A 27343-nucleotide genomic window follows, 5' to 3' on the forward strand; every position below is an offset into this window, starting at 1 on the left:
CCTATGATATAACCTGCAGCTGGTGAAAACTAGCCCATGTGAACATGTCCACCTGTTATGTAGTCCAACTGCTTGACCATTTGTTAAACTCTGTCCTCTTTTTGCCCTGTTTTAGCTCCGCCTTTATCGAGCCAAGCACACGACTCCAAAAATTCAGACGTTGTTTTCACAATAAAACTACATTACAACACCCAAGTACTTCAGTGAAAAGGGGCATTATTACATTCAGACTGCACATAAATGCAGCATAGCCGTCCGTATATGGCGTTATTTTTGTGTCACTTTACGTCCGCTCAGAATAGTGGCACAAAAATAACGCCATACAAGATGAGCCTTTTAACACTGTGCTTCTTAGTTTGCTTAGTGGCGTGAGGATTTAATTTTGAAAACTTGTAGGAAGTTTTATCGGTTGTGGCCATACTGTCAAACTTGACGTCAGTGTGCAGCACGAGCTGGTTAACCCGCGAACAGTAGTCTCTTGAAGTCACGTGTCTATGGGGAAGTGTTTATCCTCCCGGGAATTCTGAGGCTCGGAAAAGGTAGGAAAAAATGCAACGTCTCATTATGTTACAGGTTGAAATGTATAACTATCAATATCACGTCATCGACTGCGGTTAAGTAGATTACAGTACATTAAACACAGTTCAAGTGCATGCAGGTAATAGGGGAAAAATGTTTATGTACGCATAAAAATTGAACCTTAATAAATTATGAGAAGATCAATTATTATAGTTTAGTACTTGATTGTAGCTGGCAATTCAAAGCTGCTAAAGCCATAATACGTTTAAGATAACTTATTATTAACAGCTTATTAACAGCTGTTTTAATTGGTCTAATTGGTCTTCTAATAGCCAAGCAATAGCCAAAAACTGTCAACACGGGCTATGTGCTAAACTGTGGATAAATGAAGGAATGACCACATCTCAAAGTTCAGTCTTGATGATATGATCTTCGATAGCAGTTTTATCAGTTGTGCCAAGGTGCAAATTCATGTGGTGCAAATACATTACCAGTGGAGTGCAGAGCAAGTAATTAGTTTATTAAACAAAAGACATTTCTTAGTATGCAAAAGTTTGTGAAGTATGTCTGGATCAAGGCAAAAAGAAGATACCAATGATCACTTGGTGCTTTTCCTAATGCTCAAAGAAAAAGTGAATTATTTTCTAGGCTGTAGCCTGTTAATAAACTACTTTGTCTATTTCATGCAGGAATGCAAAAATGTCAGCAGTCTTGGTTGTGCATGGTGGGGCATGGGCCATACCGGATGAACTGGCCAAGGCCTCTGTTGATGGAGTAAAAACTGCAGCATGTGAAGGATTTTCAGTGCTGAAACGAGGAGGAAGTGCAGTGGATGCTGTTGAAGTGGCTGTGAGGGCTTTGGAAGATAACACTGTGTTTGACGCAGGTAGGGATGGTTTTTATTAGAGTGGGACACATTTATGCCAAGTAGTTCCATTTGAAAATATGTAAGTGATTAAATGAAGCCCCATCTTTGTATACAGCATTTGTAGCACCCTCATCTTTACTCAAATAAATAAGTAAAGTCTAAAACCCCAGTTCCTTTCACGTGTCCATACAGCAGACAAATGAGAATGCCCTATTTTCCTTTATTGTTAAAGCTGGCTTCAACTGCAGAACAATGTCTCCATCTGCTGGTCATGATGAGAATATCCATCAGGACTCCTTTAAGAATATGAGAGACGATCTCTGGCTAAACCTTAATATCGGTCTATTCATATCATCTGTTGCTTTCTTTACCCTGACAAGTTGTCAAACATATAAAGTGCCATCTTTTACTACACAGCCCATAGTCAGTTGCACACTGAATCAATTAAAAAAAGAAGTACACTTGACATGAACATCCTAATCTGTCATAGCCGGACAGAAGGAAGACTTCCAACTGCTGTACAGAAAAATCCACTAGTTATGAAATAAGTATTCAGCTTTGTCTGTTCTGAAGTCTGTATCTTGACTGAGACCATGACATGAATGCACTGGTTTGCCAGGACCGTGGCTCCTGATTATCTGTAAGCAGTCATACACTACTGTGAGTGAAAAACCATAAAAAATTAAGCAAGGTCATTACGCTTTTTCTTATTTTCCTGTTATTTATAAAGCATATTGTTGCAATAGTGGACGCTGATGTTAAACAAGGCCAAAGGTTCAAATATTTAGGTCAATATATGAACAAGTAATCCCTGTGAGCCAAAAGCTCAGGCTTTAGACTGCTTTAAATGCCGTCTTTTTCTTAGCTCTGGCTATGAGGCACACTAGCCCCACCTATCGGCTGCCAGGACAGCCAGTCAGATGAAGGCTAGCTTAAAGAGTAAGGTAAAATGGCTTTTTCAGTAAGTAGATGAATGGAGGGGTTACACGGAAGCCCAGTATAAGTTAAAGTAGTATTTGGGGTGTCAGTCATGTAAAGTTACAGTAAAAAAAATCTATGAGTAAAAATATGGAGTCGGAAGTCATCATAATGATAGAAAGTATGAATATCCCAAGAACTTTTACAATCATTTGTGCCATTGAAAGTCAGACAAACTAGACTTCAGTCGGTAGGATGGTGCTGCAGTGTCTGTACTGCTTTGCCATTACCCTGCGTATTTGTAAGGGTGGAGCTGGCATAATTTAAGTGAACACATGGAAACATTTTTATCTTTTTAACGTTTTTATCTCTGCAGAGCTACCTGAAGAAAAATCTCATCTCTAACTTGTTGTTCTCTGTAGGGCACGGAGCAGTACTAAATAAAGATGGAGAAGTGGAGCTGGATGCCATTATCATGGATGGAAGGACACTTGCCACTGGTGCGGTGTCTTCAGTAAAGAACATTGCCAACCCCGTTTCACTGGCACGGGCAGTGATGGAAAAGGTCTAAATTTCTTAGTTTCTATCATTTAAAAAATATATTTGATTACTGGGGTTACTAATCTGATTAAAGATTTTGATTTTTTATGACTACTATAATGTGTTAGATCCCAGCTACTTGTGAACAGGTGGTCTGGTCCAGTTCTCCATTTACTTTAATAGGAATTGCCAGAAACTTGTTTAAGTTGTTGGCCGGGAGAAACGGCCAGCTCTAACTGCCTACCCTTTTTTTTTCCTAGTAATGCACTTAAGTAATCCTAGTCATCAGTTACACTTGTTGATGGCATCTCTTCCCATAAGGATCTCTGCACTTGGCAAATTGCTACATTTTTATCCAGGAAAATGGGTCCCAAGGATCTTTTTCCTTTTATGAACTAGAACAACTTGTTAGAAGCATCAAAATATGTAATAATTAAACACAAAACACAACCTTTACTGTTGTATGATGTCCACAATTTAATATTTAACCGCAAGTTGAATATTTACTTTGGACGGGGGTAAAGCATCCAGCTTCGCATAAAAGGACTTTATAAATCACTTAGACTAATCATAAGAGGTCAGGCTGTGTATCTATTACTGACTTTGTGAGAAAAAGAAGAGAGGATTGTTGCCTGGCCACAACAGAAGTCCTTCCCCAGCCATGAAGGATGTAGATCAGATGAAGAAGTAGTGACTTTGTCCAAAGTCCCCTAAGACCCCTGAAGTCTTTAATTCACCACAGCAAAGAGAGCAGTGATGGTGGTGGTTGTCTTACCCCTGTCCCCAAAGAACCAATCAACTGCAGGAAGAAGAAACGTTTTAGCCAGGAATGTTGCACTGGTCCGTGCTGTGGAAGTTTCAAAGCTCTTTTTAAACCTTATCTTTACTTTAGTCACCAAACTTTTGAAGGCAGGATTTGCTCATAGAAGTACTTTGGTTAAACTGAATTATTCTTATATAGTGTCACTACTTTAGTGCAGAACACCCTTTGTATTATATGTTAATAGAATATGTATTCTTTTAAAACTCAGGGACAGGGATTAATTCAATGAAGATGTTAGGACTGATGAGCCGATGAGCTTTGAATAGCAATCTAATTCAAACTAACTCGAGCTTTTATCATTCAAACTATTGTCAGAGCAGACTGTCTTCATAGTACCAACAATGTCAGTTTTGATCCGAAGGCAGGTTTCTATGCCTGTTGGTTTCAGTCACAGTCTGGCTTGTATCATTCTGAACCACCTCTCTGAATTTAGAGGTTGTTCACTATAGAGAGCAGTCCCTGAGAGAGCAATCAGTTATATCACCTTGTCCATGAGATGTCTGAAGGCTTCAGACTGCAACAGTTATTTAAGACACTCTGAAGTCTTTCCAGTGTTGATTGGGCACATTGAGACGGCTTGTCAGTCAAACGGAGATATCCAGGTCACTGATTTTAACAACACTCTGCTCTTAACTACAGTGGGCTTTAGAATCTAAAATTTGACTTTCATTTCTTCAACAATTTTACTTGATATAAAAACCTAATTAAATTTAAACTGGTAAAAACAGCAAAGAGTGATGAGGTCAGGAGAGAAAAGACAGCTCTGTCAGTCCTGTTTTAATGGGTGTTGTTAAAGCAGTTCTAGACTATACTTCCAAATCCTTTGTTTAAAGAGATTCACTTTACAAGGTTGTCCTAATAACTGGGTGATTTCTCTTAAGCATAAGCCACATTTTCCTTTGATCATGACCAAAGAATAGGAAGGCGGGTCAAGTAATCATTATGCAAACTTTATAAAAATAAGAATTAGACGAACTGAGTTCTATAATTCATATTTAAAAATGTAAGTCAGTATTTCAGACATTTAGGTAACCACAGTGACACAATTTCAATAATAGCATATGCAACAATAATTCTGTTGTTAGACAAAGTGGTTAGGCATGAACTCATTTACCACTTGTCCTTTAACCATATTGATAATTTATCCCTTGTTATTTTACATAATGCTTTAGTTTAGACATTGCTGGTGTAACTTTGCTTTACATACTATCCTGGGTTTGTTTGTGGTAGCATTAGTTACATCTATTACATCCATGCAAATGGTTCTAAAGCAAATACTACTAACCATCAGGTCATTTGAATTTTCTTCTGTTAACAGGTAAAATTCTAGTAAATTGTGTTTGCTTATGTTGCTTTGGTTATACTTACCATGTTTGTCCATTTGTTCAGGTCCTATATCTAAAACAGGTGTGTGGGAGGGGCCGCCCCAGTACTTCCTGTTTATATAGGGTCATGATGTTATTGAGCACATCTCTGGGTGCAACCAAATAAAGGGTTTTTCATTTTGCATAGTATTGTTTATTTTCTATAAAGTAACCTTTTGAGTTTTATTGTATGCAGTGTTTTACTTTTAAAACCATTTAGCTGAGTAAATGAGTTTGTCAGTTGTCATAATCTTATTCCTGTTTTTTGTTTAGAATCGTATTGTTTGGTCTATCCTATTTTTCAATGGTAGAGACTAATGAGGTTCAGGTGTGTGTAAAGTCCTGAATAAAGCAAGTGAGATTTTGCCTACCAGAGTGGTCTTAAAATGGTATAAAGGAGATGCCAGAAATAAAGTACACTTCAAAGCAACTAGACTGGTATGCTAATGCTACCTCTCTATCACCTTCGTTGCCACTTGGTCTACACTACCTCACAAGACTCAAGAAATATTCTTACAGTAACTCTTACATATCCAAAGAAATCATGGCAATATGTTTGTAATGACACAGTAAATGAAAAGGAAATAAAAAGCGAATAAATATTTACAGTAAATCTCATAAAAACATATAGTTTAGGACATTATAGGATAAAATAATTTATATTGAACACATTCTTGGACCATTTTGACATTTCTTCAGTAAAGCAAATACAGTGTTTTCACTGCTGGTATGCATATAAATATATACATGTATGGTAGAGACACGGATGATTTCTCCAAAGAGTGGGGAGGCAATCCCTCGGGCTTGGGACAGAGTAATAGAAAGCCTATTATATAGTTCTGGAAATAACATTTGTCCCTGAATTGTCTATTCTGAAAAAATAAAATAATAAAGTCCCCCAAAGTCATTTTCTAAGTTCTTTTCAGGTCTTGTAAAGAAAACACAGTCTTATTGGTAAACTTGGTTATTGAGGGTGTCTTGCTATAATTCAAGCTGGCATCTGGATGACTTTCTGGGCACAGGGAGATATTCCTTGTGTGCATGGCCAGTATCCTGCTTGTTGCTTTTATGATTATAACTTTAAGGTCATTTTTAGGGCATTTCTGTGTAATCTCAGTTTGATACATGAAACTGCTTTTATCTCTAGTGGTACCTTATAACAATGTTATGTTTGCTACATTATGTTCAGTGCTGTGAGATTTATTTAATGTTTCAACTTTGTCTTACCTATTTTCTTCCTCAGACTTCCCATGTGATGTTGACAAGCCAAGGTGCAAACTTGTTTGCAGAAAGCATTGGTATAAGCACAGTCCCCACTGAAACACTGGTGACTGAGTATGAGAGGAGAGAATGGGAGAAGCACAAGAATTACAATACTGGAGTAATAGAAGATTTCAACACTCAGTGGTATGCATCTGCAGGATCAATTTCAATTCAGTTTTATTGTATTTATACAGTGCCAAATCACAACCACAGTTGCCTCTGGGTGCTTTATATTGTAAGGTAGAGAAAACCCAAATAATCAAAAGGCCAAGCAAGCATTTGGTGACAGTGGGAAGTAAAAACTCCCTTTTAAAAGGAAGAAACCTCCTGGAGAACCAGACATGAGGGGCAGCCATCTGCCGTGACAGCCTGCGGGTGAGGGGAGAGAGACAGAACAAAAGACACATTGTAGAAGAGAGCATTTAATCATCGGCTATTATTATTAGTTATTAATAATTAAATGCAGAATGGCACATAAACACAGAGAGTAAAAAAGGTGAATGAAGAAGAAACACCAATAGGACGCCCCCAGCAGCCTAGACCTAGGTTTATGAATTGACAAAAACTAAAAATTATATTGATATTTATTAGGCAAATAAATATCAAATTTTGAAATTTGAGCCAATTTTGGCATCAACCTTACATTGATCAGTTGTCTAATACATTTGGTAAGCACTGTATGCTATAATGAATCAGATGAGCTTCCCTCTTGTGATACATGCAGCTATGTCTGAAAACATTTCAGATCTAATTTGCATTTTCTTTTGCAGCTGATTTTGTTGAATAATGTAACATTTCTTCATCCCAGGGCTCATGATACCGTTGGAGCAGTAGCTCTCGACTCTGCTGGTAATGTCGCATGTGCAACATCAACGGGAGGGATTAGGAATAAAATGGTTGGAAGAGTAGGAGACTCCTCAATCATTGGTATGATTTTATTTATTTACATGTTCTAAAACTGCTGTTTTAATGCTGAGTGTAAAATGATATTAAGTCAAACCAAAGACCTTTAATTGTCCAAACATTTCATTTAATGATACTCTTCACTTAACTACACGTTACTTTAGCATATTCACAGCAATCTGCTTTAATGTTTGCTTCTGTTGTTCACGCTCTCTCTTGTAAATAAGGCTGTGGAGGATATGCAGACAACTTCAGTGGTGCAGTATCCTGTACCGGACATGGAGAATCTATTCTTAAAGTCACACTGGCCAGACTCATTCTTTCAAAAATTGAACAAGGTAAAGTATCACAAACGCAAACAGTTTGTTTATGAGAATTTATCAGTTCTTAATGTTTTAGTCCACTATCCTGAAAAGTGCAACTCATGTAATTTTGAGTAATTCCAGTTTTGCAATATTGCCTCTCACAGTTATTTAGTAAATTGTGTTTCTGAGCAGATTAAGAAGATCTTAGAAGCAATTATTAAAGGAGAATGTGCTGTGAAATAACACAAGCTGAAGTTAATTTTCCATTTTTCATTAGACAACTGTGTTCCTATTTCTTCTCCACTTTACAGGTAAATCAGTAACAGAGGCTTCGCAGATGTCTCTGCAGCACATGGGAGACCGTGTCAAAGGAGCCGGAGGTGCAATTGTTGTTTCTCCTTCAGGCCACTGGGCTGCCACGTTTACCACTGAGCGAATGGCTTGGGCTGCTGTGGAACAGGATGTACTGTGGTATGGATTAGACCCGGGTGAGAGATTAAAAGAGCAGTTGCCCCAATAAAAGCAATAAAAAATAGCACTTATTTCTTCTTATTAATCACTGTGCAATGTGAGACTGCATTATAATGTTTCTTATATAATTTAATTTTATAATTTTTAACTCACTTTTTCTAACTTTTATTAAACACGTTTGCTACAAGTTAAATAAAATGCATTTTTTTAAAGGTTGAATATTAAAATAAGCATTATATACACATACTGTGAAAAATGTGGTAAAAATGAATATTTTTAGAAATTGAAGTTTAGTAAGTGTTAAACATAGAAACGCATGACTCTGTTTTTTTGGAGAAAATCTTTCCTCTTTAAATTTTAAATCCTGGATCACATTTCCAAGTAAAGGATGTCTGACTTCTTCTTACACTTTTTTTTCTCCAAAATTTTGTCAATGAAAAATTACCTCAAAGTTACATTGTTTGAAAGACTGTATTGAAGTAATGTTAGATCATATTGTTGTAGGTAAAGTTGCAATGAATGATGACTAATGGATCAGTGCAATAAAGGATATATATAGTATGTGTCAATGTATTATTTATTTTAATGTTGATCTCTTGAATTTTAAATAACTGAAACACATCCATCCTTTTATTTAATTAATTTTCATCAAAAGTGATTTGATTTTCAGCACTCTTAAAGCATCCCTATTAAAGCAGACTGTATCATTCATGAGCATCTCATCCATCATGTAAGCAATATTGTTGGCCTCATTTCATCCTTTGAAACAACTGGACACCCGTTGATTTAACATTAAATATCTGCTGGACTGCAACACACTATTCTTCTTTAATCTTCATATCGCGATTATTGTGCTGGGCTAGGGGGTAAAGTATATGACATTTCAAACCCAACACTATAGGAAAAGATGGGTTCAAGATATTACATCAGCAAATTGTTTTCTGAAATCTCAGCAAAAATTCTCAATAAAGTTGACTTTAAAATCATAATTAAGGATAATCATTAATTATGTTTAAAGTAATACATGCAATAGATGGAGAAAACTTTATTTTAAAGTAAAGTAAAAACTACTTTAAAATAAAAGTGTATTTCCAATTATGAAGTGAAACTATGAAACGATCAAGAGAAAGCTTTACACTGCTCCATGAACATTAGACAAAAACTAAGTATATAAATACTTGCACAATATGAGTCACATAAGTTGATATATAAAAAATGGCCAGTTCAGTTCAGTTTAAAGTTGCCATGCTTATTTTTTCAATCATTTTTTTTGAGCATCTGAATGTATGACATTATCTGTCACACATATTTTTTAAAATCAAAGATAACCTCAGTAAATATGAAATGTAGTGTTAAGATGGCGATTTAATATATTCAGAGAAAATAAAGCTATCCAAACATATATTTAATAAACATAAAGCAAAGATTCTAAGTAAAATGCATCCAAAATATATAAAACCAGAGGTTTATTTATTCAAATATTAAATCATTAAGGAGAATGTTCTCTGTATGAACTGAATGTATACCAACCGAATACATTTCATCTGACCAGACTCCATGAACACTTTTTGGAGTGTTAACATTAACACTCCAAAAAGTGTCACGTTGCACTTAGATGGAAACTTTACATGTAATTAAATGAGTTAAAGTCAAAATGTGGAAAAAAAGTAAGTGTCTGGTTATGCCAGCCTTAGCACCAAGAACTGCAGTCAAGCATTGGTGTTAACTGGCGATGAGCATTTCACCCCAGTGTGGAGGAATTTCGGCCCATTCTTCTTTTTAGAATTGTTTTCATTCTGCCACCAAAAAAATGTGGTTCACGTTTAATTCATGATTTACAGGGAGGTGCCATTAATTTTTCCACATAGGGTCAGGTAACTTTAAGGAGTTTTTGCTCGCCTTTTTTTCCTTATATAAAATGCTTCTATTACAGGGTCTGCATTCAGAAAAGAATAGCAAATCTACTTTACTAAGTAACCAGCTGTTTTCCATACCAGGCTGTGTTAAATATGTAACTTTGCCAGTTTTATAAAGCGAAGTTTTCTTCAAGCCCGTTCAGATTCTCGTGTTTTCTACATGCGACGGTCGACAGTTTGATAAAAATAAACCGCTTGCTCTTCGTGAAAATTAACCATCCGGACACTGACAAAGCAGACACAACAAAAACAAACCATCCAGATGTGCTCTCTCTGTACAATCGGCTGCTAAGCTACCTGTAAACACAAGCCACGTGACACCGCCGAGCTGCCTGTCAGGGACTTTGCAGCATCGGGGCGAATGACGGCTGAGTTGGAGGAAGTTACTGGGAGCTGCTGTGCTAGTATGTAACCGTACATGAGTTGGCAACAGCATCGCGATAAGAGAGGTGGGAGTGCTATAAATATGTATATGTAAAAATAACTACTTGTAAATATTTGAACTGCAAGCGTTGGAACAGATGCATGTGGGGGGTCATCAAGTAACGTCCGCTAGCTGCACTCAGGCTACAAACAAACTTGGCAGCTAGGGCCTGTGGTATAGCCGCCTAGCTAGCTCGCCGTCGTGCATATTTATCGTCGAGCTGTCTAACCATATGTTTGCACATTTTGTGTGGCGCTTTTGAAATTTTCGGGCGCGGCTGTTTATTGATGCAAATTTGCTACTTGTAAGGGTGAATGGGTTTCAAAAAGTGAGTTAGCTTGGGTGGTAACTTCCTCCATAAGTTACCGTTAGCTTGCTAACATACGCGATTGTCGTAAGCTGACACAAACGTTAGCCTGTTAACTAGCTAACAAGTCATTGGCAAAACCTGGCGTCAGGAACGCCGTGCTTCTCGTGGACAGAAATAATATTTTTGGCTGAACTTAAATAAAAGCGTCCAGAGATGCGCTTCAGTTTGCTAACATTCGTGTAGCGTTTTTGGTTTGCACACTGATTGTGGCCTTCTCCAGGCTGTGAAGTCGTGGTGTTGCTTGATGTGAAAATAGTAGCATTTACTAGTAGAGAGTAATAGTTTACTATTAGTTTACTATTAGAGAGTCGTTGGATTTAGACATGCTTTTCTTGCATTTACATTACCCACCCGATTAAAGTCTTTGAAAATGCACAGAAACAAAAATAGCAGTGGCTAAGAAACGTTGGGTTAACGTATTAGGACTGCAGAGTAGCTGGATGAGGCTTCCCATATGAGGAGATTTAAGGTATATACCACTGTGCTCATCAGATATAACATGTATACACTGAACTGATGGCAAAGTCTCCAGAAAGTGCACCGATCGCTCGTTGTAACTTTGTTTTTTGTTTGTTATCAGTCACAAAGTTTTCGCTGTCCCTCGAAATCACGGAATATTTTGTGTTTTTGTTGGTTTGCTTAGTTTGGACTACACTTGTCCCCATAATTGGATGCATTCTGTGGTGCAGGGAGAAACATAAGACGTTGCTGTCTTTAAAAAAACAAACAAAGAAACATATATATATTAACAGTTTATCAGTTTGTCTGCTATTCCTGCATCTTTTCTGTGTTGTTTTTGGTGCAGGAAGGCAGCAGCATTCATGGATATTGTGGACACCTTTAACCATTTAATACCCAGTGACCAGTTGGATGACTCCCTGGTAATAGGTCAGAATTTGGAGTGTGAAGCCAGTAATGAGTTTGGGACAGGACTCAGACTGGAAGATTCACTGAAGAACATGCTCAGTGACAAAGATCCCATGTTTGGATGTGCAAGCACTCAGTTCAGTCTGCTGGATAATGAAGACCCTGCTTTTCAGATTGCTGGCTCCACAAGTATGTTTGAAGGCACAAAAAAGTGGCCAAAATGTAGATAAATCAGTGTAGATTCAAACTTTGAGTGAAAGTTAACTAATACATGCATGTGTGGCTGCCTGGAAAAAAAAAAGTCATCCACTGTTTACTTGAAAAGTTGATGGTGAAAGTTTTAAATATTAAGTTGTTAATGTATAACACTGATTCTTCACCTACAGAGCATTTTATCTGTGCTGGTTTTTGCTCAGTTAGACTTTTACTCTTTCGGTGCTTCAAAAAACAAACACTGGAGAGGGTCGTCTTGTACTGAGATATGCAGGGAACATTGTCACCGTGCTTCTTTATTTGTCAACACGTAAATGTCAACGTTAGGGTAACTGAAGGTAAATTAAAGTAGCGTTGTTTCAGTAATGATGGAGGAAAAATATGAACATATGAAAAATATGAAACAATATAAAAGGATTCAGTATTGTAAATGTAGCCGTGTCAGACTGCCGTTGAATTTAAACTGCAGTTTTTACATTTTTTTCAAATTGTATATTTATTGAGGACATTACATTTATTTATTTTTGCTTTTGCAGGTCTCGATAGTGGTTCGGCACCCACAGGCCTCCCTGGTGAACCAGCTGTTTCAGAGAGCGCACAAGTTAAGCAACTTGATGTCAGGCAGAAGAAACGTTCACGCAGTTTAGAGAACGGTAAGTTGATGCAAATTTATCTTCTTCCTCTTTGCACCCTGTGATACTTTTAGGGATGTACACAAGTAGATGCTTAAACATTGCTGCCCTTGCTATTTGGTTGCATTTAGTATTTTTATCTTATTAATGTACAGTCGCAGTTACTGGTTCAAAGGTGTTGCGACACCACAGGGCTCCAGTCCCGACAGACTGTTTCTCTCTTCTTCTCTCTCTCGCTCTCTCCCTGTTTCTGTGAATGGAAGTTGTAAACAAGCAAGGGGCAAAGCAAACAGATGACAGCGGTACTAACTAATGTTAAAAAAAAAAGAAAGAAAAAAAGAGCAGTAGTGTGTCAAATTTTTTAGAATAAAAAGCCAGGTGTAACCATATTCTGCAGCCAGATGTGGACAGACAGCACCAAATACGTGAAGGATACCGGTGCTAGTACTGCTAAGGTTACCCTAGCTCTGCAAAATAGTCTGATATTGTGTGTGTGTGTTTGCAAAACTATTCAAACTGGAAAATGTTGCACATTTCACTGGGGAAGGTCATTAACAGTTTAATATATTCTCTAAAATACACAGGAAATATTTATTCGGCTAATGTAGAACTTCTTCCATTTAAAGTGCACTCAGTTTATGTTTTCTGACTTTTTCCCGTCTTTAGAGTAGTCGACTAGTTTGCTTTTAAAATTTTTAATCTCTAGTTTAAATTTTAAATTTTAATTTAACCTTTATTTAACCAGGAAGATCCCATTGAGATTAAAAACCTCTTTTTCAAGGGAGACCTGGCCAAGATACTATAATAGTCACCAAGAGCATCAGCAGCTTTTAAGTTTTGCTTTTGTTTATTTAAACAGAACATAGTGGTGACCAGGAGCCTAACACACCCACCAATACCATGACCCGAGGGCGGCCGGGAAGGAAACCAGCCAACAGGCTACGCAAGTCATTTCTTATTGAGAAAGGAGTCACAGGTCCTGATCTAAAGAGAGAATTAACTCTCGGAGGACGTGTCAACATTAATGAGCTTGATGGTGGGGTCTGGCTGAATCCAACTGTTGTATTGAGACGACTGACAGTCACAATCGGAGGTTTCAAGATTGAATTGCTACCAGGACCCTCGTACACACAGGGTGTCGATGCAAACCAGTCTGCATGCTTGGACGATGGTTTTTCTTACGGTGGAGAAGTTGGTTTCACAGTTTTGCCAGATGAAGCAGCCAGTGTACAGAATCCCGCAGCAGAGAGTGTGGAAGAGATGGATGTAAGTCAGAAGAGCTCAGCTGATGATGCGAGTCTTGGGCTGGGCCCATATGTAAATCCAAATGATGTACAGACGACAAACGGGACATTAAATACAGGCACGGAAGAGGCAAAACTTGACAATCAGAGCGTTCCAGAGAAGCAAAAGCCAGTCAGTAAAGGAAATGATGATATCAAACAGCAACAGAGCAAAGAGAATAACACAGCTACTGTTAGTAACAAGACAGATGGTAATGAAAAACAATTGAATGTGTCTAAAATGCTGCCAAAGTCTAAACAAGGACCGTCATCAGTAAAGAATAAGGACTTGGTTTTATGTAAAACAAGCAATACAATTAAGGAGCATAAAGTTACCCAAAATACACCATCCAAAATCACGCCAAGAGGAGAGCTGCACAAAACTAAATCTGTAAAGGAAAAGCAAGATGTTGCACCTTTGAAAAGGCCTGCAGAAAACATTCAAAGTGAGCATGCTACTAAAGTACAAAAGCTACAGGGTGCAGTAGATGCTAAAGTGAAGCCGAAATTACCAAGTTCTCCTATTTCTGTGGGGAAGAAAATTCCATCGTCTGGCAACCGTGTTGGTGATCAGCAGGGACCAGCCAAACGTAGTACGCCCCAAAACAGCTCAAAAAGTGAGACTCCTCCCCCGCACAGTCATCTAGGAAATTCTTTAAAAACACCTGAAGAAGGAGGGCAGGAAAAGTCCAAAATGAAAAAGCTAGAGAAGATTCTTCAGAGACAAAAGAGTAAAAATGCAAGAAGTATCTCTGTGGATGAGCCGCAGCTGTTCATTCCAGATAATGCGCCCGTTGTGAAGAAGGATGCTGTGGATGAGCAAGTTGCTAATAGCGAGACCGTGTGGGATGGAAACAACTGTTGTGGCCTATGCAAAAAGCACCACAATAATATGTAAGTGTTGCGCCTTAACCTAAATATAAAATCAAGTTTAATCGCTGAGCTGATGTCTGTCTAAAACGCAAAGGAATTTCTGCATCTGTGCAGTCTGTTTCTGTCCCAGTGCTAAGCTGCAAACACGCCTCTAATAATCGTAGCTTGGGTTTTTGGGGGTTTTTTTTAGGTTTATGGTAGGTTGCGGTCGCTGTGATGACTGGTTCCACGGTGACTGTGTTGGTCTCGATCTGGCGAAAGTGCGAGAAATGGAGGAGGAGGACGAGATGTACGTGTGCTTGAAGTGCTGCGAGGAAGAAACCAAGAAGGTGGTGCCTGAGCCAGCGAATGCACCCAAACCAGAAGCTCCAGCAAAGAGCGAGATACCCGACCAGAAGCTGCCTCCTAAACCTCGTCCAGGGTCCTCTCAGGCCCTCACATCAGGGGGAGTCAGACCAGTAAAAAAGGTAAGCAGTATCTCTAAGTTCTCATAATAGAAATATTTATTTCTGTTTATTTATATCTAATGGATTTAAACTATTCACACACAGCAAATATTTTATATCTTTCCCCAGCTAATTCATCCACTGATACTAATCATAGCCACTGTTACCATTATGCAATGGTTTGTCTCTTTGCTTTAACTTGGCCAGCACAAGAGGTGTGCACATGGGTGTGTGATCAACACAGTGCGCTCGCCAAATTTTAGTACACCAAAAGCTCACAATTTTTTTACTTTAGCCAAGGGGTATAATGTTAAGTGTGTTGTTGTTGTTGTTGTCATATGTGTGTTTTCAGTCTTATGATATATAAAATTAACATTACGGGGACTTATTTCCTACAATAGGATGCAGAGAGAAGGCAGTCCACAGATGCCCGAGAAGCAGCTCATAAAACAGGTAATTTTTCATCAGCTTTGAATGTATAATTAACTTTGTCCTGTTTTAATATCACATTGGGTTCAAGGCCAGGCTGCGTTCACTGGCTGTGTAAACAAAATTAACTTAGGACCTTCACAGCACATGAGCACAGTATATTAATGACAGTTAGTACAGTCCTTTGAGGTCTCATTTATATATGAGAGAGCTTAAAATTGCATCACCTTTTAAGTAATAGTATTACTTCTGTAGTAAACACCAGGGTATTTACTTATCAGTTTAGTAGCTGTATGTTTAATAGAGTAAAGTAGGAACATAACGCAGCACAAGTCAGTGAACCTTCGAATACTAAAATACAACAGTCTTATTTTCCATATGCCTTTTTTTCTTCTTTTTTAAAATTTCAGACACACTCCGTCTCAGTGTGGGAGATAATAGTTGCATAAATTTGTGTTTATAATCTGTGATTTAATAATTTTGTTCGCGTTATTTATGTGGATGAGTTGTATTACTCGTTCTCTTTAAAATGTGATCAAAGTTATTCTGCCGGATTTCAGTCAGGCAGCATATTTGGACAGCTCTTAATTTACTCTGTGTTTTAGAAATGTGCTTTGGATGGTAATCTGCTCAGATGTTGTCAGATGTAATTACACGTTATGGTTTGAGTTTTCACGGCAGACTTTTAAAAAGTATTTATTTTTAATTGTTCGTAGAGGAAAATACTCTACATGCCATCTTGGAAACAAGTCAATTTTGTATCATTTAACATTTAAAATGATATTGTGCATTATACAGTATAAACATATCTGTGTCATATTGTACATAGTTTTTGTTAATGTTAGGATTTCAGGATGTCCTTTTTTAGTTAAAAACTTTTTTTTCTTTTTACACAAATTGTTATACATGCTGCTTTCAGCATGCATCATACTTAAAACCTTAGAAAAGTAATTATTTCTGCACAGCCATAAATAGCATATGAACTTTACAGCCTTTTCATGTACTTGACCTCTACAGCTGCCCTTATGTTGTTGTCAGGTGAGAGCTGAGTGGGCTTTAGTGGCAGCATGCTGCCAGTTTAAAAGTGTGAAAAAATATGTTGGCAAATGCTACACGTGAATTTTGTGATAAACTTGCAAATTGTTTTGCAGTTAAGTGTTGATATAAAAACTGAATAATAATTTTACAGTTAAATTCTAAAACTTGAATGATTGAGTATTATTTTATGAATAAAATACATTTAGCTATTTCTTGAGCTCCTTGACTTTTACTGAGACGGGCTATTTTAGCAATGGAACTGATGACCAAGGAGCATTGATCACTGGGCCTGTTGAACTGCAGTTCCTCTAGTGGCCACTTGAGGTTGGCTGCAAAAGTGAGTTAGTCCCCATCATAGGCTCTCATGTTAAAGAGCTTTACAGTACCTACTACAGAACACAGTTTGGACCTCTGTGAATAGTTTTCCCCATCCACAAACTGAACAGTGGGTGCTTATATATTTTATTATATTGATTTTTTGTTTTATTTGTATATTTTTATTGCACTTATCAAAACCAGCATTACGAAGTGCTTTGCAGAAACACAGAAAAAGAACAAACTTGGGGAAATTTTTAAAAACAATTGACATATTAATTAAAATAGGCCAGACAATACTCAAATCATATTATGGTTCAGTGATGATTTTCATTGTGGCCTGACACAGTTTGACCCTGTGTCAGTCTGTCACGAGGGCTTGCTTATGGTCATCAGCAGCTACTTTGACAATTTGACTAGAAAAACATCAAATGTTTTAAAATTTGTTATTATTTGGTTTGGGATTAAATAATTTTTGTAAGCAAAGTCTGTGTTGAATAAATGTTTCTTTATGACGACAGATTTTTCCCCACTCAGTGGATTTTGTCACTCTGTCTTCACAGGTGTCTCGATGAAACAAGAGTCAAAACATAAGGCTCCATCCTTGGCGTCAAAGAAACCCGTGTCTCTGGAGGCAATTAGGAGAAGTGTGCGTGATTCTCTGAAAGAAATCCTCATACAGAGGTCAGTTTTTCAACACTTTCGACAGTTGTGTGCATGTTACATTTTTTTAAAAAAATCAGGGCACTTCATAATTGCCCATGTGCACTTTCTGCATTTCAGATTGAAGGACTCTGATTTGAACATCTCAGTGGAAAGGGCTTCCGAACTTGCAAAGAAGATAGAGCGAGAACTTTTTCACTTGTATAAGGACACTGACAATAAGTACAAGAACAAATACAGAAGCTTAATGTTTAACCTTAAAGATACTAAAAATAATGTAAGTATCATTTTATGTCAGGCATGGTCCAAATGTAATGTTTCCACTTTTACTATAAGCATAGTTTGATTTGCTTTGTCTTTATTGATCTTTTTAGATCCTTTGTAAGAGGGTTCTCAAAGGTGAAATTTCTCCTGCTAACTTAATTCGAATGAGTCCCGAGGAACTGGCCTCAAAAGAACTGGCTGCTTGGCGACAAAGAGAGAACCGACATGTAAGTAATGCTTGTCTTTTTTTCCCCAATAGTATTGCATAAATTTACCAAACAAATGACAGTAGTTTACAGTTGTGATGTCCGATTTAAACTGATTAAATATTATTAAGGTAATAGTTTAACAGTGTATTTTTTTAACATGCTGGTATTTTAGAATAGAAGAAAAACAAATTAATTCTTTGCTTTACAGACTATTGAGATGATTGAAAAAGAGCAAAGGGAGGCAGAGAGACGACCGATTACTAAGATCACGCACAAAGGGGAAATTGAAATTGAAAGTCAAGAACCAGTAAAAGCACCGGAGCCTGTAGAGGTGAGGGTATCATTGTGCTGTTTATTCTTAACATGCATAGTAAGTGAAATGTGATGACATGTGTAACCTTACATTATTTACATTGCTTCATATACCATCATCAGTTCTGTTCATCTGATTACTTTATGAAATGTACTGCATTCATATCTTTGTGCCTCATGTAAAAGCTCCTACAATTCTCCTCCCATGTAATCCATTTAAGCTGAATATAGCGACAGATTGCTTCTGTTTACATGCAAAAGACTTAGTGACGTGTTTACTTCAACTTGTTATTTCCTATGTTTTTCCAGCTTGAACCTCCTCCCAGAGTGACTGAAGTCTCAGCAGAACCTCCAAAAACTCCGGAGAAGAAGGAAGAGAATGCTAACACAGCTAAAGACACTACTAGTCAACACAAGTCTCACTTATTTGACCTACACTGTAAAATCTGCACAGGTACATGATAGCACGAGGACAAAACAAAAGATTAGAGATGAACCTGTGTCTTTAATAAAACATCTCAGTCACTATTGTCACCATTGACCTCTGGCGTTATATTTTCTGAAGGTCGAATGGCGCCCCCTGTTGAGGAGGCACCAACCAAAGTGGTTAAAGTTGCAACTACAGTGGTTAGGAGGCAGTCTACCAAAACAGAGGAGACAAAGGGCACCACGCCGTCCGCAGTCGACGATGACCTGCACCTCACTGTCTTAGAGGAGAGCTTCCGAAATGCTCAGACAGGGTACGAAGGACGGTAAGCAGTTGTTCTAGACATTTTGTGTGGATCTGGATAAATCTTTCTTTCAGCGCTTAATTCATTTCTCCTTCATTGTCACAGGTCTGATCATGCAGCTGGAAGAGAGGAAGAAGCTACTTTCCTTTCCAACCTTAAGTCTCTGTGGCGAGGATTCATTCATATGCACGCTGTGGCAAAGTTGGTGACAAAAGCTTTTCCCGTCTCAGGTGTTTTGGACAACTTGACTGAGGTAAAGCTGACACATCAGACTGTACTTGGGTTTTAAACAGCTGTTGTAAACTATGGTTGACAATGAAAAGTGTTTCAGAACAGGGGGAAATTGAGGAAGATTGAAATCCTTGAAAATGCTTGAATTTTAATATTGTCTTTTCAAGGTTTGAAAAGTGCCTGAATTTCAGATGTGGTGCTTAAAAGTGCTTGAAACTGTATTTCATTCACCACAAATAACTATCTGACCGAATAGTTTTCTTATCAGATAGAGAAATAAAACGAGGCGCAAAGTCTAAAAGCAAAATTTCTCCGCCTGGGCTGCCTAGCACCTCTGCATGTCAGTCTGTTTCAATGTGTGACCCCTCCCCTGCCCCGGACAGTCAGGGATGAGTGCACTAACATGCCTGGAGATTTCCGTTTTAATGAGTGCTTGATGGAAACAATCATGGCGGGGTTTACACTATCGAGTCACATGATAGGTGAGTCCTAGTAAATAATTTTTGAGAATGTGTACATAACAGGTGCACATTTTAAAAACTATTCTTATTATTTTGCTAGCTATCAAACTTGCTGGAGAAATGACTGAAACGCACTGAGTGTGATGCAGTACGGCGGCGCTATTATAGCAGTTAGTTATGGCATGGTGATTTATGGAATATGCTGTGAGTAAGGAAAAGAATAGCCACTTTTTTGTGGTACCGAAGTTCCCTGGCTTTCATTCAAAATCTGTTAATTTTTATAAATTGTAAATGGCTTCAAGCTCACATTGAGCCACTGAGACAATAGACAAATTTAAGTGTTTTAATATATGAATATTTCATACTTTAAGGTTGTCTGTTTATTTAAGGGAGACATTTAAGGGACATTATAATTGTACCTAATATTATCACAGATGATAGACTAAATAAATAGATTTTAGGGCGTGGGTGCTTAACTGGTTAAAAAAAACAAACATATGTGTCCTATGTTTTGTGTCACATAGGAAAGAAGCATTAATATCTGATTAGAAGACTTATTAATTTGGCCTTCTTGTGTACTGTTATGGTGTTTGGTGCAATTTTCTTGCTTTGCGGGGTTGTTGTTGTTGTTTTTTCAAGTGGAGATTAATATCTCTAACAAGTTGATTTGTTAACATTTGCAAACCTTAATTTTTAAGAGAAATGTGTTTTTTGGGTTTGTACACTAGATGCATATTGCATCATTTCCTTTTTCAGTATTTGTCTGTGGTGAATTTTTTTATGTTTTAACAAAAGGGGAGCAAAGGACATTTAAGTCAACCTAAAATGATTTGTTTTAATTTTTACATGGCCTTACTGAGGTGATGCTAAGTGAAACATGCATTCTTTTTTCTTTTTTTTTGGTAATGTGCTGGAAAAGCTTGAAAATTGACCTTGAAAGTGCTTAAAAAGTGCTTGAATTTGACCCTGAAAAATGTGTATGAACCCTGAATATTAGTATTCTTTGACACAGTTGTTTAAGCAACAGCCAGGCAAGAGCCAGTTCTGATGGATGGCAGTGGGATAAAGATTGCTTTTAGCACAGATACAGGGCCAAAATGGCAGTCAGACATGAGACATGACATGAGATATTTATGTACTAAAAAAACAAAAACGACAACAACAAAAAAAACACAACACATTGCAGAAATGTGCTGACACTTGTTTAGGGCTGCCACAAACGATTATTTTGATAGTCGACTAGTCACCGATTATTTTTGCGATTAGTCGACTAATCAGATCATGCATCCATTGGACGTAAAATGTACACCTGAAAATATGTTAAACGTTTATTTTGTGACCCAGAAAGAATAATAATTGTAATATTAAAACTAACTAGCTGCCGCCATTGTTGACAACTGCGCTGGGCCGCGCTATGAATTCTGGAACACAGTTTCTTCTTCTTCGGGGTTTAACGGCAGCTGGCATCCTTGTACATGCAGTGCTGCCATCTTCTGTTTCAGTCCGTTATTACACTCTTAAATACTACTACTTATTCCTGCGTCTTTTGGGATCTTACAAAGCTTCAAACGACGCGTCGACTATTAAATTAGTCGTCGACGATTTTAATAGTCGACGTGATCGTGACTAGTCGACTAATCGTGGCAGCCCTACACTTGTTGTTGCAGAACAGTTTATTAGAAAACAGGAAATATAGACCACAGTCCAGCTGGAAGAACTAGAATTGTAACATTACTCCTACGTAACTACAGATTTGAGTGATCAAATACTGCCAACTACTTTGTATCTCTAACACTCCATAAGGTTTGCTCTTTTTATTTATTCATTTAAAAAATGTTTTTTCTCCAATAGGACCTTCCAGATAGCATACAGGTTGGTGGGAGGATAAGTCCTCAGACGGTGTGGGACTACTTGGAGAAAATTCGGGCAACTGGAACAAAAGTAAGTTTCTCTTGTTTTCCGAGATTTGATTATGATTAGACAGAAATAAATTGGCTTTAATTATTGATTGATTCATGAGTTACAGATTTTACTGACACATGCTTTTTTGTTTTATTAAAGGAAGTGTGCCTGATTCGCTTTTCCCCTGAGACAGAGGAAGATGAGATCTCTTATACTCTTTTGTATGCCTACTTCAGCAGTCGTAAGCGTTTTGGGGTGGTGTCCAATAACTTGAAACAAGTGAAGGACATGTACCTCATCCCTTTAGGTGCCATAGAAAAAGTTCCACATCAGCTTGTTCCCTTTGATGGGCCAGGTAACCAGAACACAATTATTTTTCTCTCATTAAATGTAAATTTTTTTTTTTTTTTAATGTTCAAACTTAATCTTTTAATTTCTCAGGTTTAGAAAACAACCGTGGAAACCTCCTCCTTGGACTTATTATTCGCCAGAGACCGAAAAGGGATTTTCTTACTGTGGATGTGAACGAATCTGCAAGGATTATTCCCGAAATAAAGCCCGCGCCCATTTCCACAAAAGAAACCAGGGCAAAAGAGGAGGATGAGAAATTTTTTCTCTCTTCCTTGACTAGTGCACTTCAAAAGGAGAAGGAAAAACCACTTAACACTACTGAAGATGTCGAGGAGCCTATTGCACAGTCTTTTGAAGAAACATCTGCACCAGAGGAGACCAACAATCAGGAGCCCCAGAAACCCCTTCGCTTTCTTCCAGGTGTGCTAGTAGGCTGGGGTGGAGAATTACCACCTCTGCCTGATGTTGGGTTCAAACCCTCAAGTACAGCACAGGATCCCCTGAAGACTCAGCCTGCTCCAAAACCAGAGACATCAGTTGGGAGCTCAAAAAGTCCAACAGCTGGTGCCCCACGAGAGCGCTTTGTCATCAAGAAGAAAGAAGCTAAACCTGCTAAAACTGAACCGGAGCTATCGAGCCCATCTGATACATCAGCTGCTACCAACTCGCTGGAAAAGAAAACTGCAGTAGGGAGCCAGGGTACATCTGTCTCACTCAAAGATAAGCCTCCAGATGTATCGACTGAAGACTTCCTGGCAGGCCTGTCAGCAGCTCCAAGCGGGACTGAAACTAGCAGTGCTACGTCGGCAAACAAAGGCGACACTGGCCTTTTGTCTGAAAGTGAAAAAGAAACAACTGAAGGGAATTCTTTGCCGCAGCCAAAATCCCAGTCTGCTGCAGATCACGCAAGTAGCTCAAAACCTCCTTTAAGTGGAATATTGAAAAAATCTTCAGCATATTCCACTGTGAATGAAGATAAGACAATGGTGCCACAAAAGGATAAAGCCAGCCTCCCAGATCCTTCCAGCCCTAAACCTGTTCCTGTGTTGAGCAGCACTAGGAATGATCTAATCGTCCCATTTCACCAAGGATATTTACAGCTCTCTCAGGCCAAGCACAAAGCTGAAGAACAAAGTCAAACAGCCGTTCAGTTGTTTCCTTGTAAAAAGAATGAGCCTGGCGTAGCGCAGGCTGGTGATGTAGTGACTCAGACAGTGAATCCTCCTACGGTCCAAGGAACTCAAGCAGAGTGTCAAACAGGAGCCTCTCAGTCCCAGTGTAACCCAGCAATGGCACCAGCTCTCCCAGTAAACAACAGCACAAGACCTTCCCCTTTGCAGCAGCAACAGCCTCAGGAATCTGGCAGCTATGATTCTCCATCTGCCCCTACTTCTAATACTTTACCCACCCCTCATATCCAGAACCAGAACCATAGCATGCAGTGGGCTCAAGACAGCACTTCACAGGCTCTTACTCTGACTGGACCTCAGTCAGAGTACCCCGAGAGTTGCTCTGAACCATCTGGCCAACCCTCATCCGTGGACAAAGATTATAAGCGTCTAGAGGAGCGATACAGTGACCCGTGGGAGAGGCCGCGGCACACAGAAGACAAAGACCACGGGAGGCATGGCTACCACAGGGACTCCTATCACGGTAAAAAGAGCAGGCACCACGAGCGGGAGAAAAAGCACGATCGCAGCTATGATGATAAGTACAGGGAGAGGGGCAGGCACCACGGACATTCGGATGACCGCTATGGTGAGAAGAGGAAAGAGAGGCATCACAGCGACGACTACAGCAGCCGTCACAAGGACAGGCACAGACATAGACGGGACTCTGATTACGAGAATGGGCGGAGAAGTTCAAAAGATAGTTACTCATAATTTTGTTCAGAGAGCGTTTGGGGCTCTCGGGACTGTTCGGTTGTTGTTGGTCTCACAGCTGGTACAAACCACTTTGGTTGGTGCTGGTGGAGTTGTTGTTTTACGCACCAGTCTGCATCTGTATGCCGTGTCTTTCACTAAAGTTACGTTTTATGTTACTCAGCGTACAAGCCAAAATAATATAATTTCAATGGAATTGTGATATTATGGATCAGTTCAGTTAAGACCAAGAAAAAAAAGTCAATATTGGAACATTTTTAACTTTTAAACTTTTTATTGTAAATATGTTGTTCATATTGAGCTGCTGTACTGATTGGTTTCAGTCTCAAAGCAACATAACAACAAACAAGTGGACCACTTGGATAATTTGTGCTGAGTTCATTTGGCCTGAATGTAATAGAAGGTATTTAACTAAAAACAGCAGCTTGTTTTTTTTTTAACATTTCTTTTAAATTGCTTAAATATTTTATAAACCTGCTTTCTATTGAGAAAGTATGTACATGTTGGCTTGTAATATACATTAGAGATGAAGTGTGCCTTTGCACTGTGTTATTGTACAGTTCGTAATAAAGCTGATCCTTTTTTTATTGTTAATTATTTAAAGAAATTCTTTGTCTAAAAAATGTATTAAAACCAACTAGGTCAGAGTTGTTAAACATGAGGCCTGGGGGGGAGAATCGGCCCAGCAAAGACTCCGATCTGGCCCACTGGATGATTGGGAAAAGTGAAGGAGGGCATGCGTTTTTGAGTAAAGTGTATTTTTATAGTTTTACAGCTTTTCCTATTGATAAAGACCTCCCCCATGGCCATTCTTGTTAAAGGAACGAAGTAATAAAGAAACAAATGATAGAAAAGTCCCTGTTTTTCACCAATCTATAGAAATTTTGGTAAAAGAATATTTTCTGTGAATTAACAAAAACAATGAGCTACCAGAACAATTTTCCGAATTTTCATGTTTATCATATAGAAAAAGTGAGAAATGCTGTTGAAATTGTACTTGTTTTTACACTAAGATATCTCAGGGGTTTAATGTGTAATTAAACAACTTTACACTGGCAGAAAGGAGAGATTCACTCATCCTGTCCCTTCAAATTCAAAGTGGTCTGTATGTAGTGGAACTAGATGGTTAGCATTGCGACCTTGCAGTAAGAAGGTCCTTGGTTTGAATCCATCATCTTGACCGGGAACCCCAGTGTAGAGTTTGCATGTTCTCCCATTGTGTGAGTGGGTTCTCTCTGGGTACTTCGGCTTCCTCCCACAGTCCAAAGACATGCAGTTTGCAGGGTTAGGTGCATCGATGTTTCTAAATTACCCATAGGTGTGATGTAACTGAATGATTTTCCCTTTTGTTAGCTCTTGATAAGGATAAGAAAATGGATTAACAGATGGGTAGATGGGTGTCATGTTAAGTTTTACCTTTTGTTTGGAAAGTGATGTAAATCAGAAAAGTCAGCCAAGGAATCAGAAAATTTAATTTGTCCTTTAACACTTTAAATGTATATATTTCATCAAACTGAGTTTTAAGTGCAACTCAGAACTGGTATGTACAGTGTTGAAGAAACAAGTAGTACAATTCAATTGCTTTAAAAAACAGGACTTTATGCAGTCCTGTGAAAAACTAAGTGCACCCCACGATTGAGTACTTGGAGAACCACCGTTAGCGGCAATTACTTCAAGTAATGTCTTGAAGTAACTTTAAATAACTACTCTGTATGACTATCAGTATCTCACGTTGTTGTGAAAGAATTATGGCCCACCCTTTACAGCATTCCTGCATTTCATTGAGTTTTGAGGGTAATTGTTTTTGCACAGCTCTTAAGTTTCCACCACAACATTTCAGTCAGGTTGAGGTGATTGATTCTGTTGTAGATTTGCTGCTGTACTTGGGATCATTGTCCTGTTGCATGACACAATTTTGGACAATCTTTAGATGTCAGACAGACTGCCTCCCATTTGACTCTAGAATAGTTAAATGTACAGAGGAGTTCACGAACGACTCTGATTAGATGTCCAAGTCCCAATCGTCACCCCTCCACCACTGTGCTTGACAGTTGGTTGGAGTCATCTGTGTTGATATGCTGTTTGGTTTTCAGCAAATGTGCTACTGTGCATTACAGCCAAAAATCTCCACCTTGGTCTGTATAAAGAACATGAAGACGGTAAGAGTGCACTTGGATTTTCACATGACTGTAAATACTACAAAACACAGTATCAGCTACCTTAAAAAGTACATTTCCTACTGTTGTAAAGACCAGAACTTGCAGTTTCACTATTACTCGTTTCCATCAAAGATATTAAAACCTTCACTTTTTTTAAGAAACAGCTCTTGCTTGGTATCTCCAAACAAACAGACATTTCTAAGATTCCCCGCAAAGCCATTTGAAAACATTCCCAAGGTCACAACTGATATGTTTCTGTACAGTTCAAACCCTCCAAAGTAAAACTGCCCCCCGTAGTTTAAGGCTACATATCGCTCAAATGGATCTACATTTCCAGAGAGGATCTCCTGGCTGTTCAGTGACACTTGAATAACGGTGCTATTTAGAGATATAGAGACATTGTGCCATTTGTTACAGCAGAGAGTGAGATTTCTGAAAATCAATGGGAGGGAAAGTCTTTCTCCAAGACTGACTGTTATTTTAAGATGGCCCCCTTCAAGTCCAACTGCAAGGTAGTCATCATCTTCGTGTTCAGCCTTTCCCATCCACATGATCAGACTGTCATTGGAGACTGTGAGAAAGCTGAAAGAAACCTGTGTGTATTTTAAGTTTCTTGTGTTGTATTTAGAGTCCCAGTATTTAACAAAAGAGTTTCCAACAAACTTCAGAGTGTCTGTGGACATTTCCTTGTCACAGTACCTCCCGCTCCACCCTAAGGGGCAATTGCAGTGATATGAGGTGACACTAGATGCCACACATAAGGAACCATGTTTGCAGAGGTTGTTTACACAGCTCACAGACTGGTTACACACATAACCGGTCCATAATGGCGGACATACACAAGTGAACGAGTCACTACTTGTTGCCCTGCAGTGACCTCCATTTTGGCACACCTTGTACCCACAGGCTGTCCCATCCCAGTCACCTATGTTGGCCCCACTTAAAGCTCCCCTCTCTGTTAACTCAAACTCTCGATCATTGAGTGTAAACTCTCGGAGGCCACCAGTGAAGCTCACAGGATCCCCTTCAGTTGCATCCGTGGAGACAAAGCTCAGAGTCGACACGCCTCCGACGAAGACGTCAGTAGCAACATCAAGCGTGGCCATGCCTTCGGTCACATTTTCTCTAACTTCCTTTTTATCCAGACTGAGGAAGCCTCGGTTACCAGTTCGGCCAGCCTTAACCGTGTGCCAGGTCCTGCCGCTTAAGTCCACTTGTTCAGAGGACTGCAGGATGTGGGTGCCGTCCCCAAGATTGTACCGCAGCTGGACAAACCCGGATGCCAGTGAGAGGCAGAAGAAGTCTCCTGTGGAAAAAACAATTTATGAGTAACTTGTTTGGAAAAAGTAATTTCTACTACTTTTACCGGGGTAAAGATTAGTATTAATATTAGATGT

General features: G+C 38.6%; 3 protein-coding genes across 6 annotated transcripts in view; 2 read left to right on the top strand and 1 right to left on the bottom strand.

Moving 5' to 3' along the window:
* Window positions 1-416: 416 nt before the first annotated feature.
* Window positions 417-8535, top strand: si:dkey-103j14.5 (isoaspartyl peptidase/L-asparaginase). The gene is made up of 7 exons (XM_003440998.5): window positions 417-539; window positions 1209-1405; window positions 2728-2870; window positions 6276-6439; window positions 7104-7222; window positions 7426-7536; window positions 7815-8535. The coding sequence occupies exons 2-7, from the start codon at window positions 1219-1221 to the stop codon at window positions 8021-8023; spliced, it is 933 nt and encodes a 310-aa protein (XP_003441046.1). The 5' UTR covers window positions 417-539; window positions 1209-1218; the 3' UTR covers window positions 8024-8535.
* Window positions 8536-10124: 1589 nt separating this feature from the next.
* phf3 (PHD finger protein 3) lies at window positions 10125-24141 on the top strand. 4 transcript variants are annotated; one of them, XM_005474061.4, is made up of 16 exons: window positions 10125-10339; window positions 11490-11740; window positions 12301-12417; window positions 13256-14573; window positions 14743-15019; window positions 15400-15451; window positions 17344-17464; window positions 17564-17720; window positions 17818-17934; window positions 18125-18247; window positions 18538-18682; window positions 18794-18968; window positions 19065-19212; window positions 21503-21592; window positions 21713-21908; window positions 21995-24141. In XM_005474061.4, the coding sequence occupies exons 2-16, from the start codon at window positions 11506-11508 to the stop codon at window positions 23785-23787; spliced, it is 5064 nt and encodes a 1687-aa protein (XP_005474118.1). In that variant the 5' UTR covers window positions 10125-10339; window positions 11490-11505; the 3' UTR covers window positions 23788-24141. The 4 variants fall into 4 exon arrangements, with proteins under 4 accessions (XP_005474118.1, XP_013124539.1, XP_013124541.1 ...); XM_013269085.3 differs by having other exon boundaries at window positions 10126-10339; window positions 18794-18980; XM_013269086.3 differs by lacking the exon at window positions 10125-10339 and adding an exon at window positions 10364-11153 and having other exon boundaries at window positions 18794-18980.
* The window catches only part of eys (eyes shut homolog), a 160887-nt gene continuing 157533 nt past the window's right edge, over window positions 23990-27343 (bottom strand). The window contains exon 48 of the mRNA XM_025897452.1: window positions 23990-27252. Within this exon, the coding sequence (XP_025753237.1) occupies window positions 26060-27252 (1193 nt within the window). The 3' untranslated portion in view covers window positions 23990-26059. The remainder of the gene's footprint in view (window positions 27253-27343) is intronic.

Source organism: Oreochromis niloticus, linkage group LG13, assembly GCF_001858045.2.
Source record: "Oreochromis niloticus isolate F11D_XX linkage group LG13, O_niloticus_UMD_NMBU, whole genome shotgun sequence".
NCBI classification, from domain to species: domain Eukaryota; kingdom Metazoa; phylum Chordata; class Actinopteri; order Cichliformes; family Cichlidae; genus Oreochromis; species Oreochromis niloticus.

Coding starts and splice junctions, on each gene's coding strand:
- si:dkey-103j14.5 (XM_003440998.5), top strand. CDS start 1,219: ATGTCAGCAGTCTTGGTTGTGCATGGTGGGGCATGGGCCATACCGGAT. Junction 1,406..2,727: donor TAACACTGTGTTTGACGCAG/GTAGGGATGGTT, acceptor TGTTCTCTGTAG/GGCACGGAGCAGTACTAAAT. Junction 7,223..7,425: donor AGGAGACTCCTCAATCATTG/GTATGATTTTAT, acceptor CTTGTAAATAAG/GCTGTGGAGGATATGCAGAC.
- phf3 (XM_013269085.3), top strand. CDS start 11,506: ATGGATATTGTGGACACCTTTAACCATTTAATACCCAGTGACCAGTTG. Junction 12,418..13,255: donor TTCACGCAGTTTAGAGAACG/GTAAGTTGATGC, acceptor TTATTTAAACAG/AACATAGTGGTGACCAGGAG. Junction 21,909..21,994: donor TGTTCCCTTTGATGGGCCAG/GTAACCAGAACA, acceptor TTAATTTCTCAG/GTTTAGAAAACAACCGTGGA.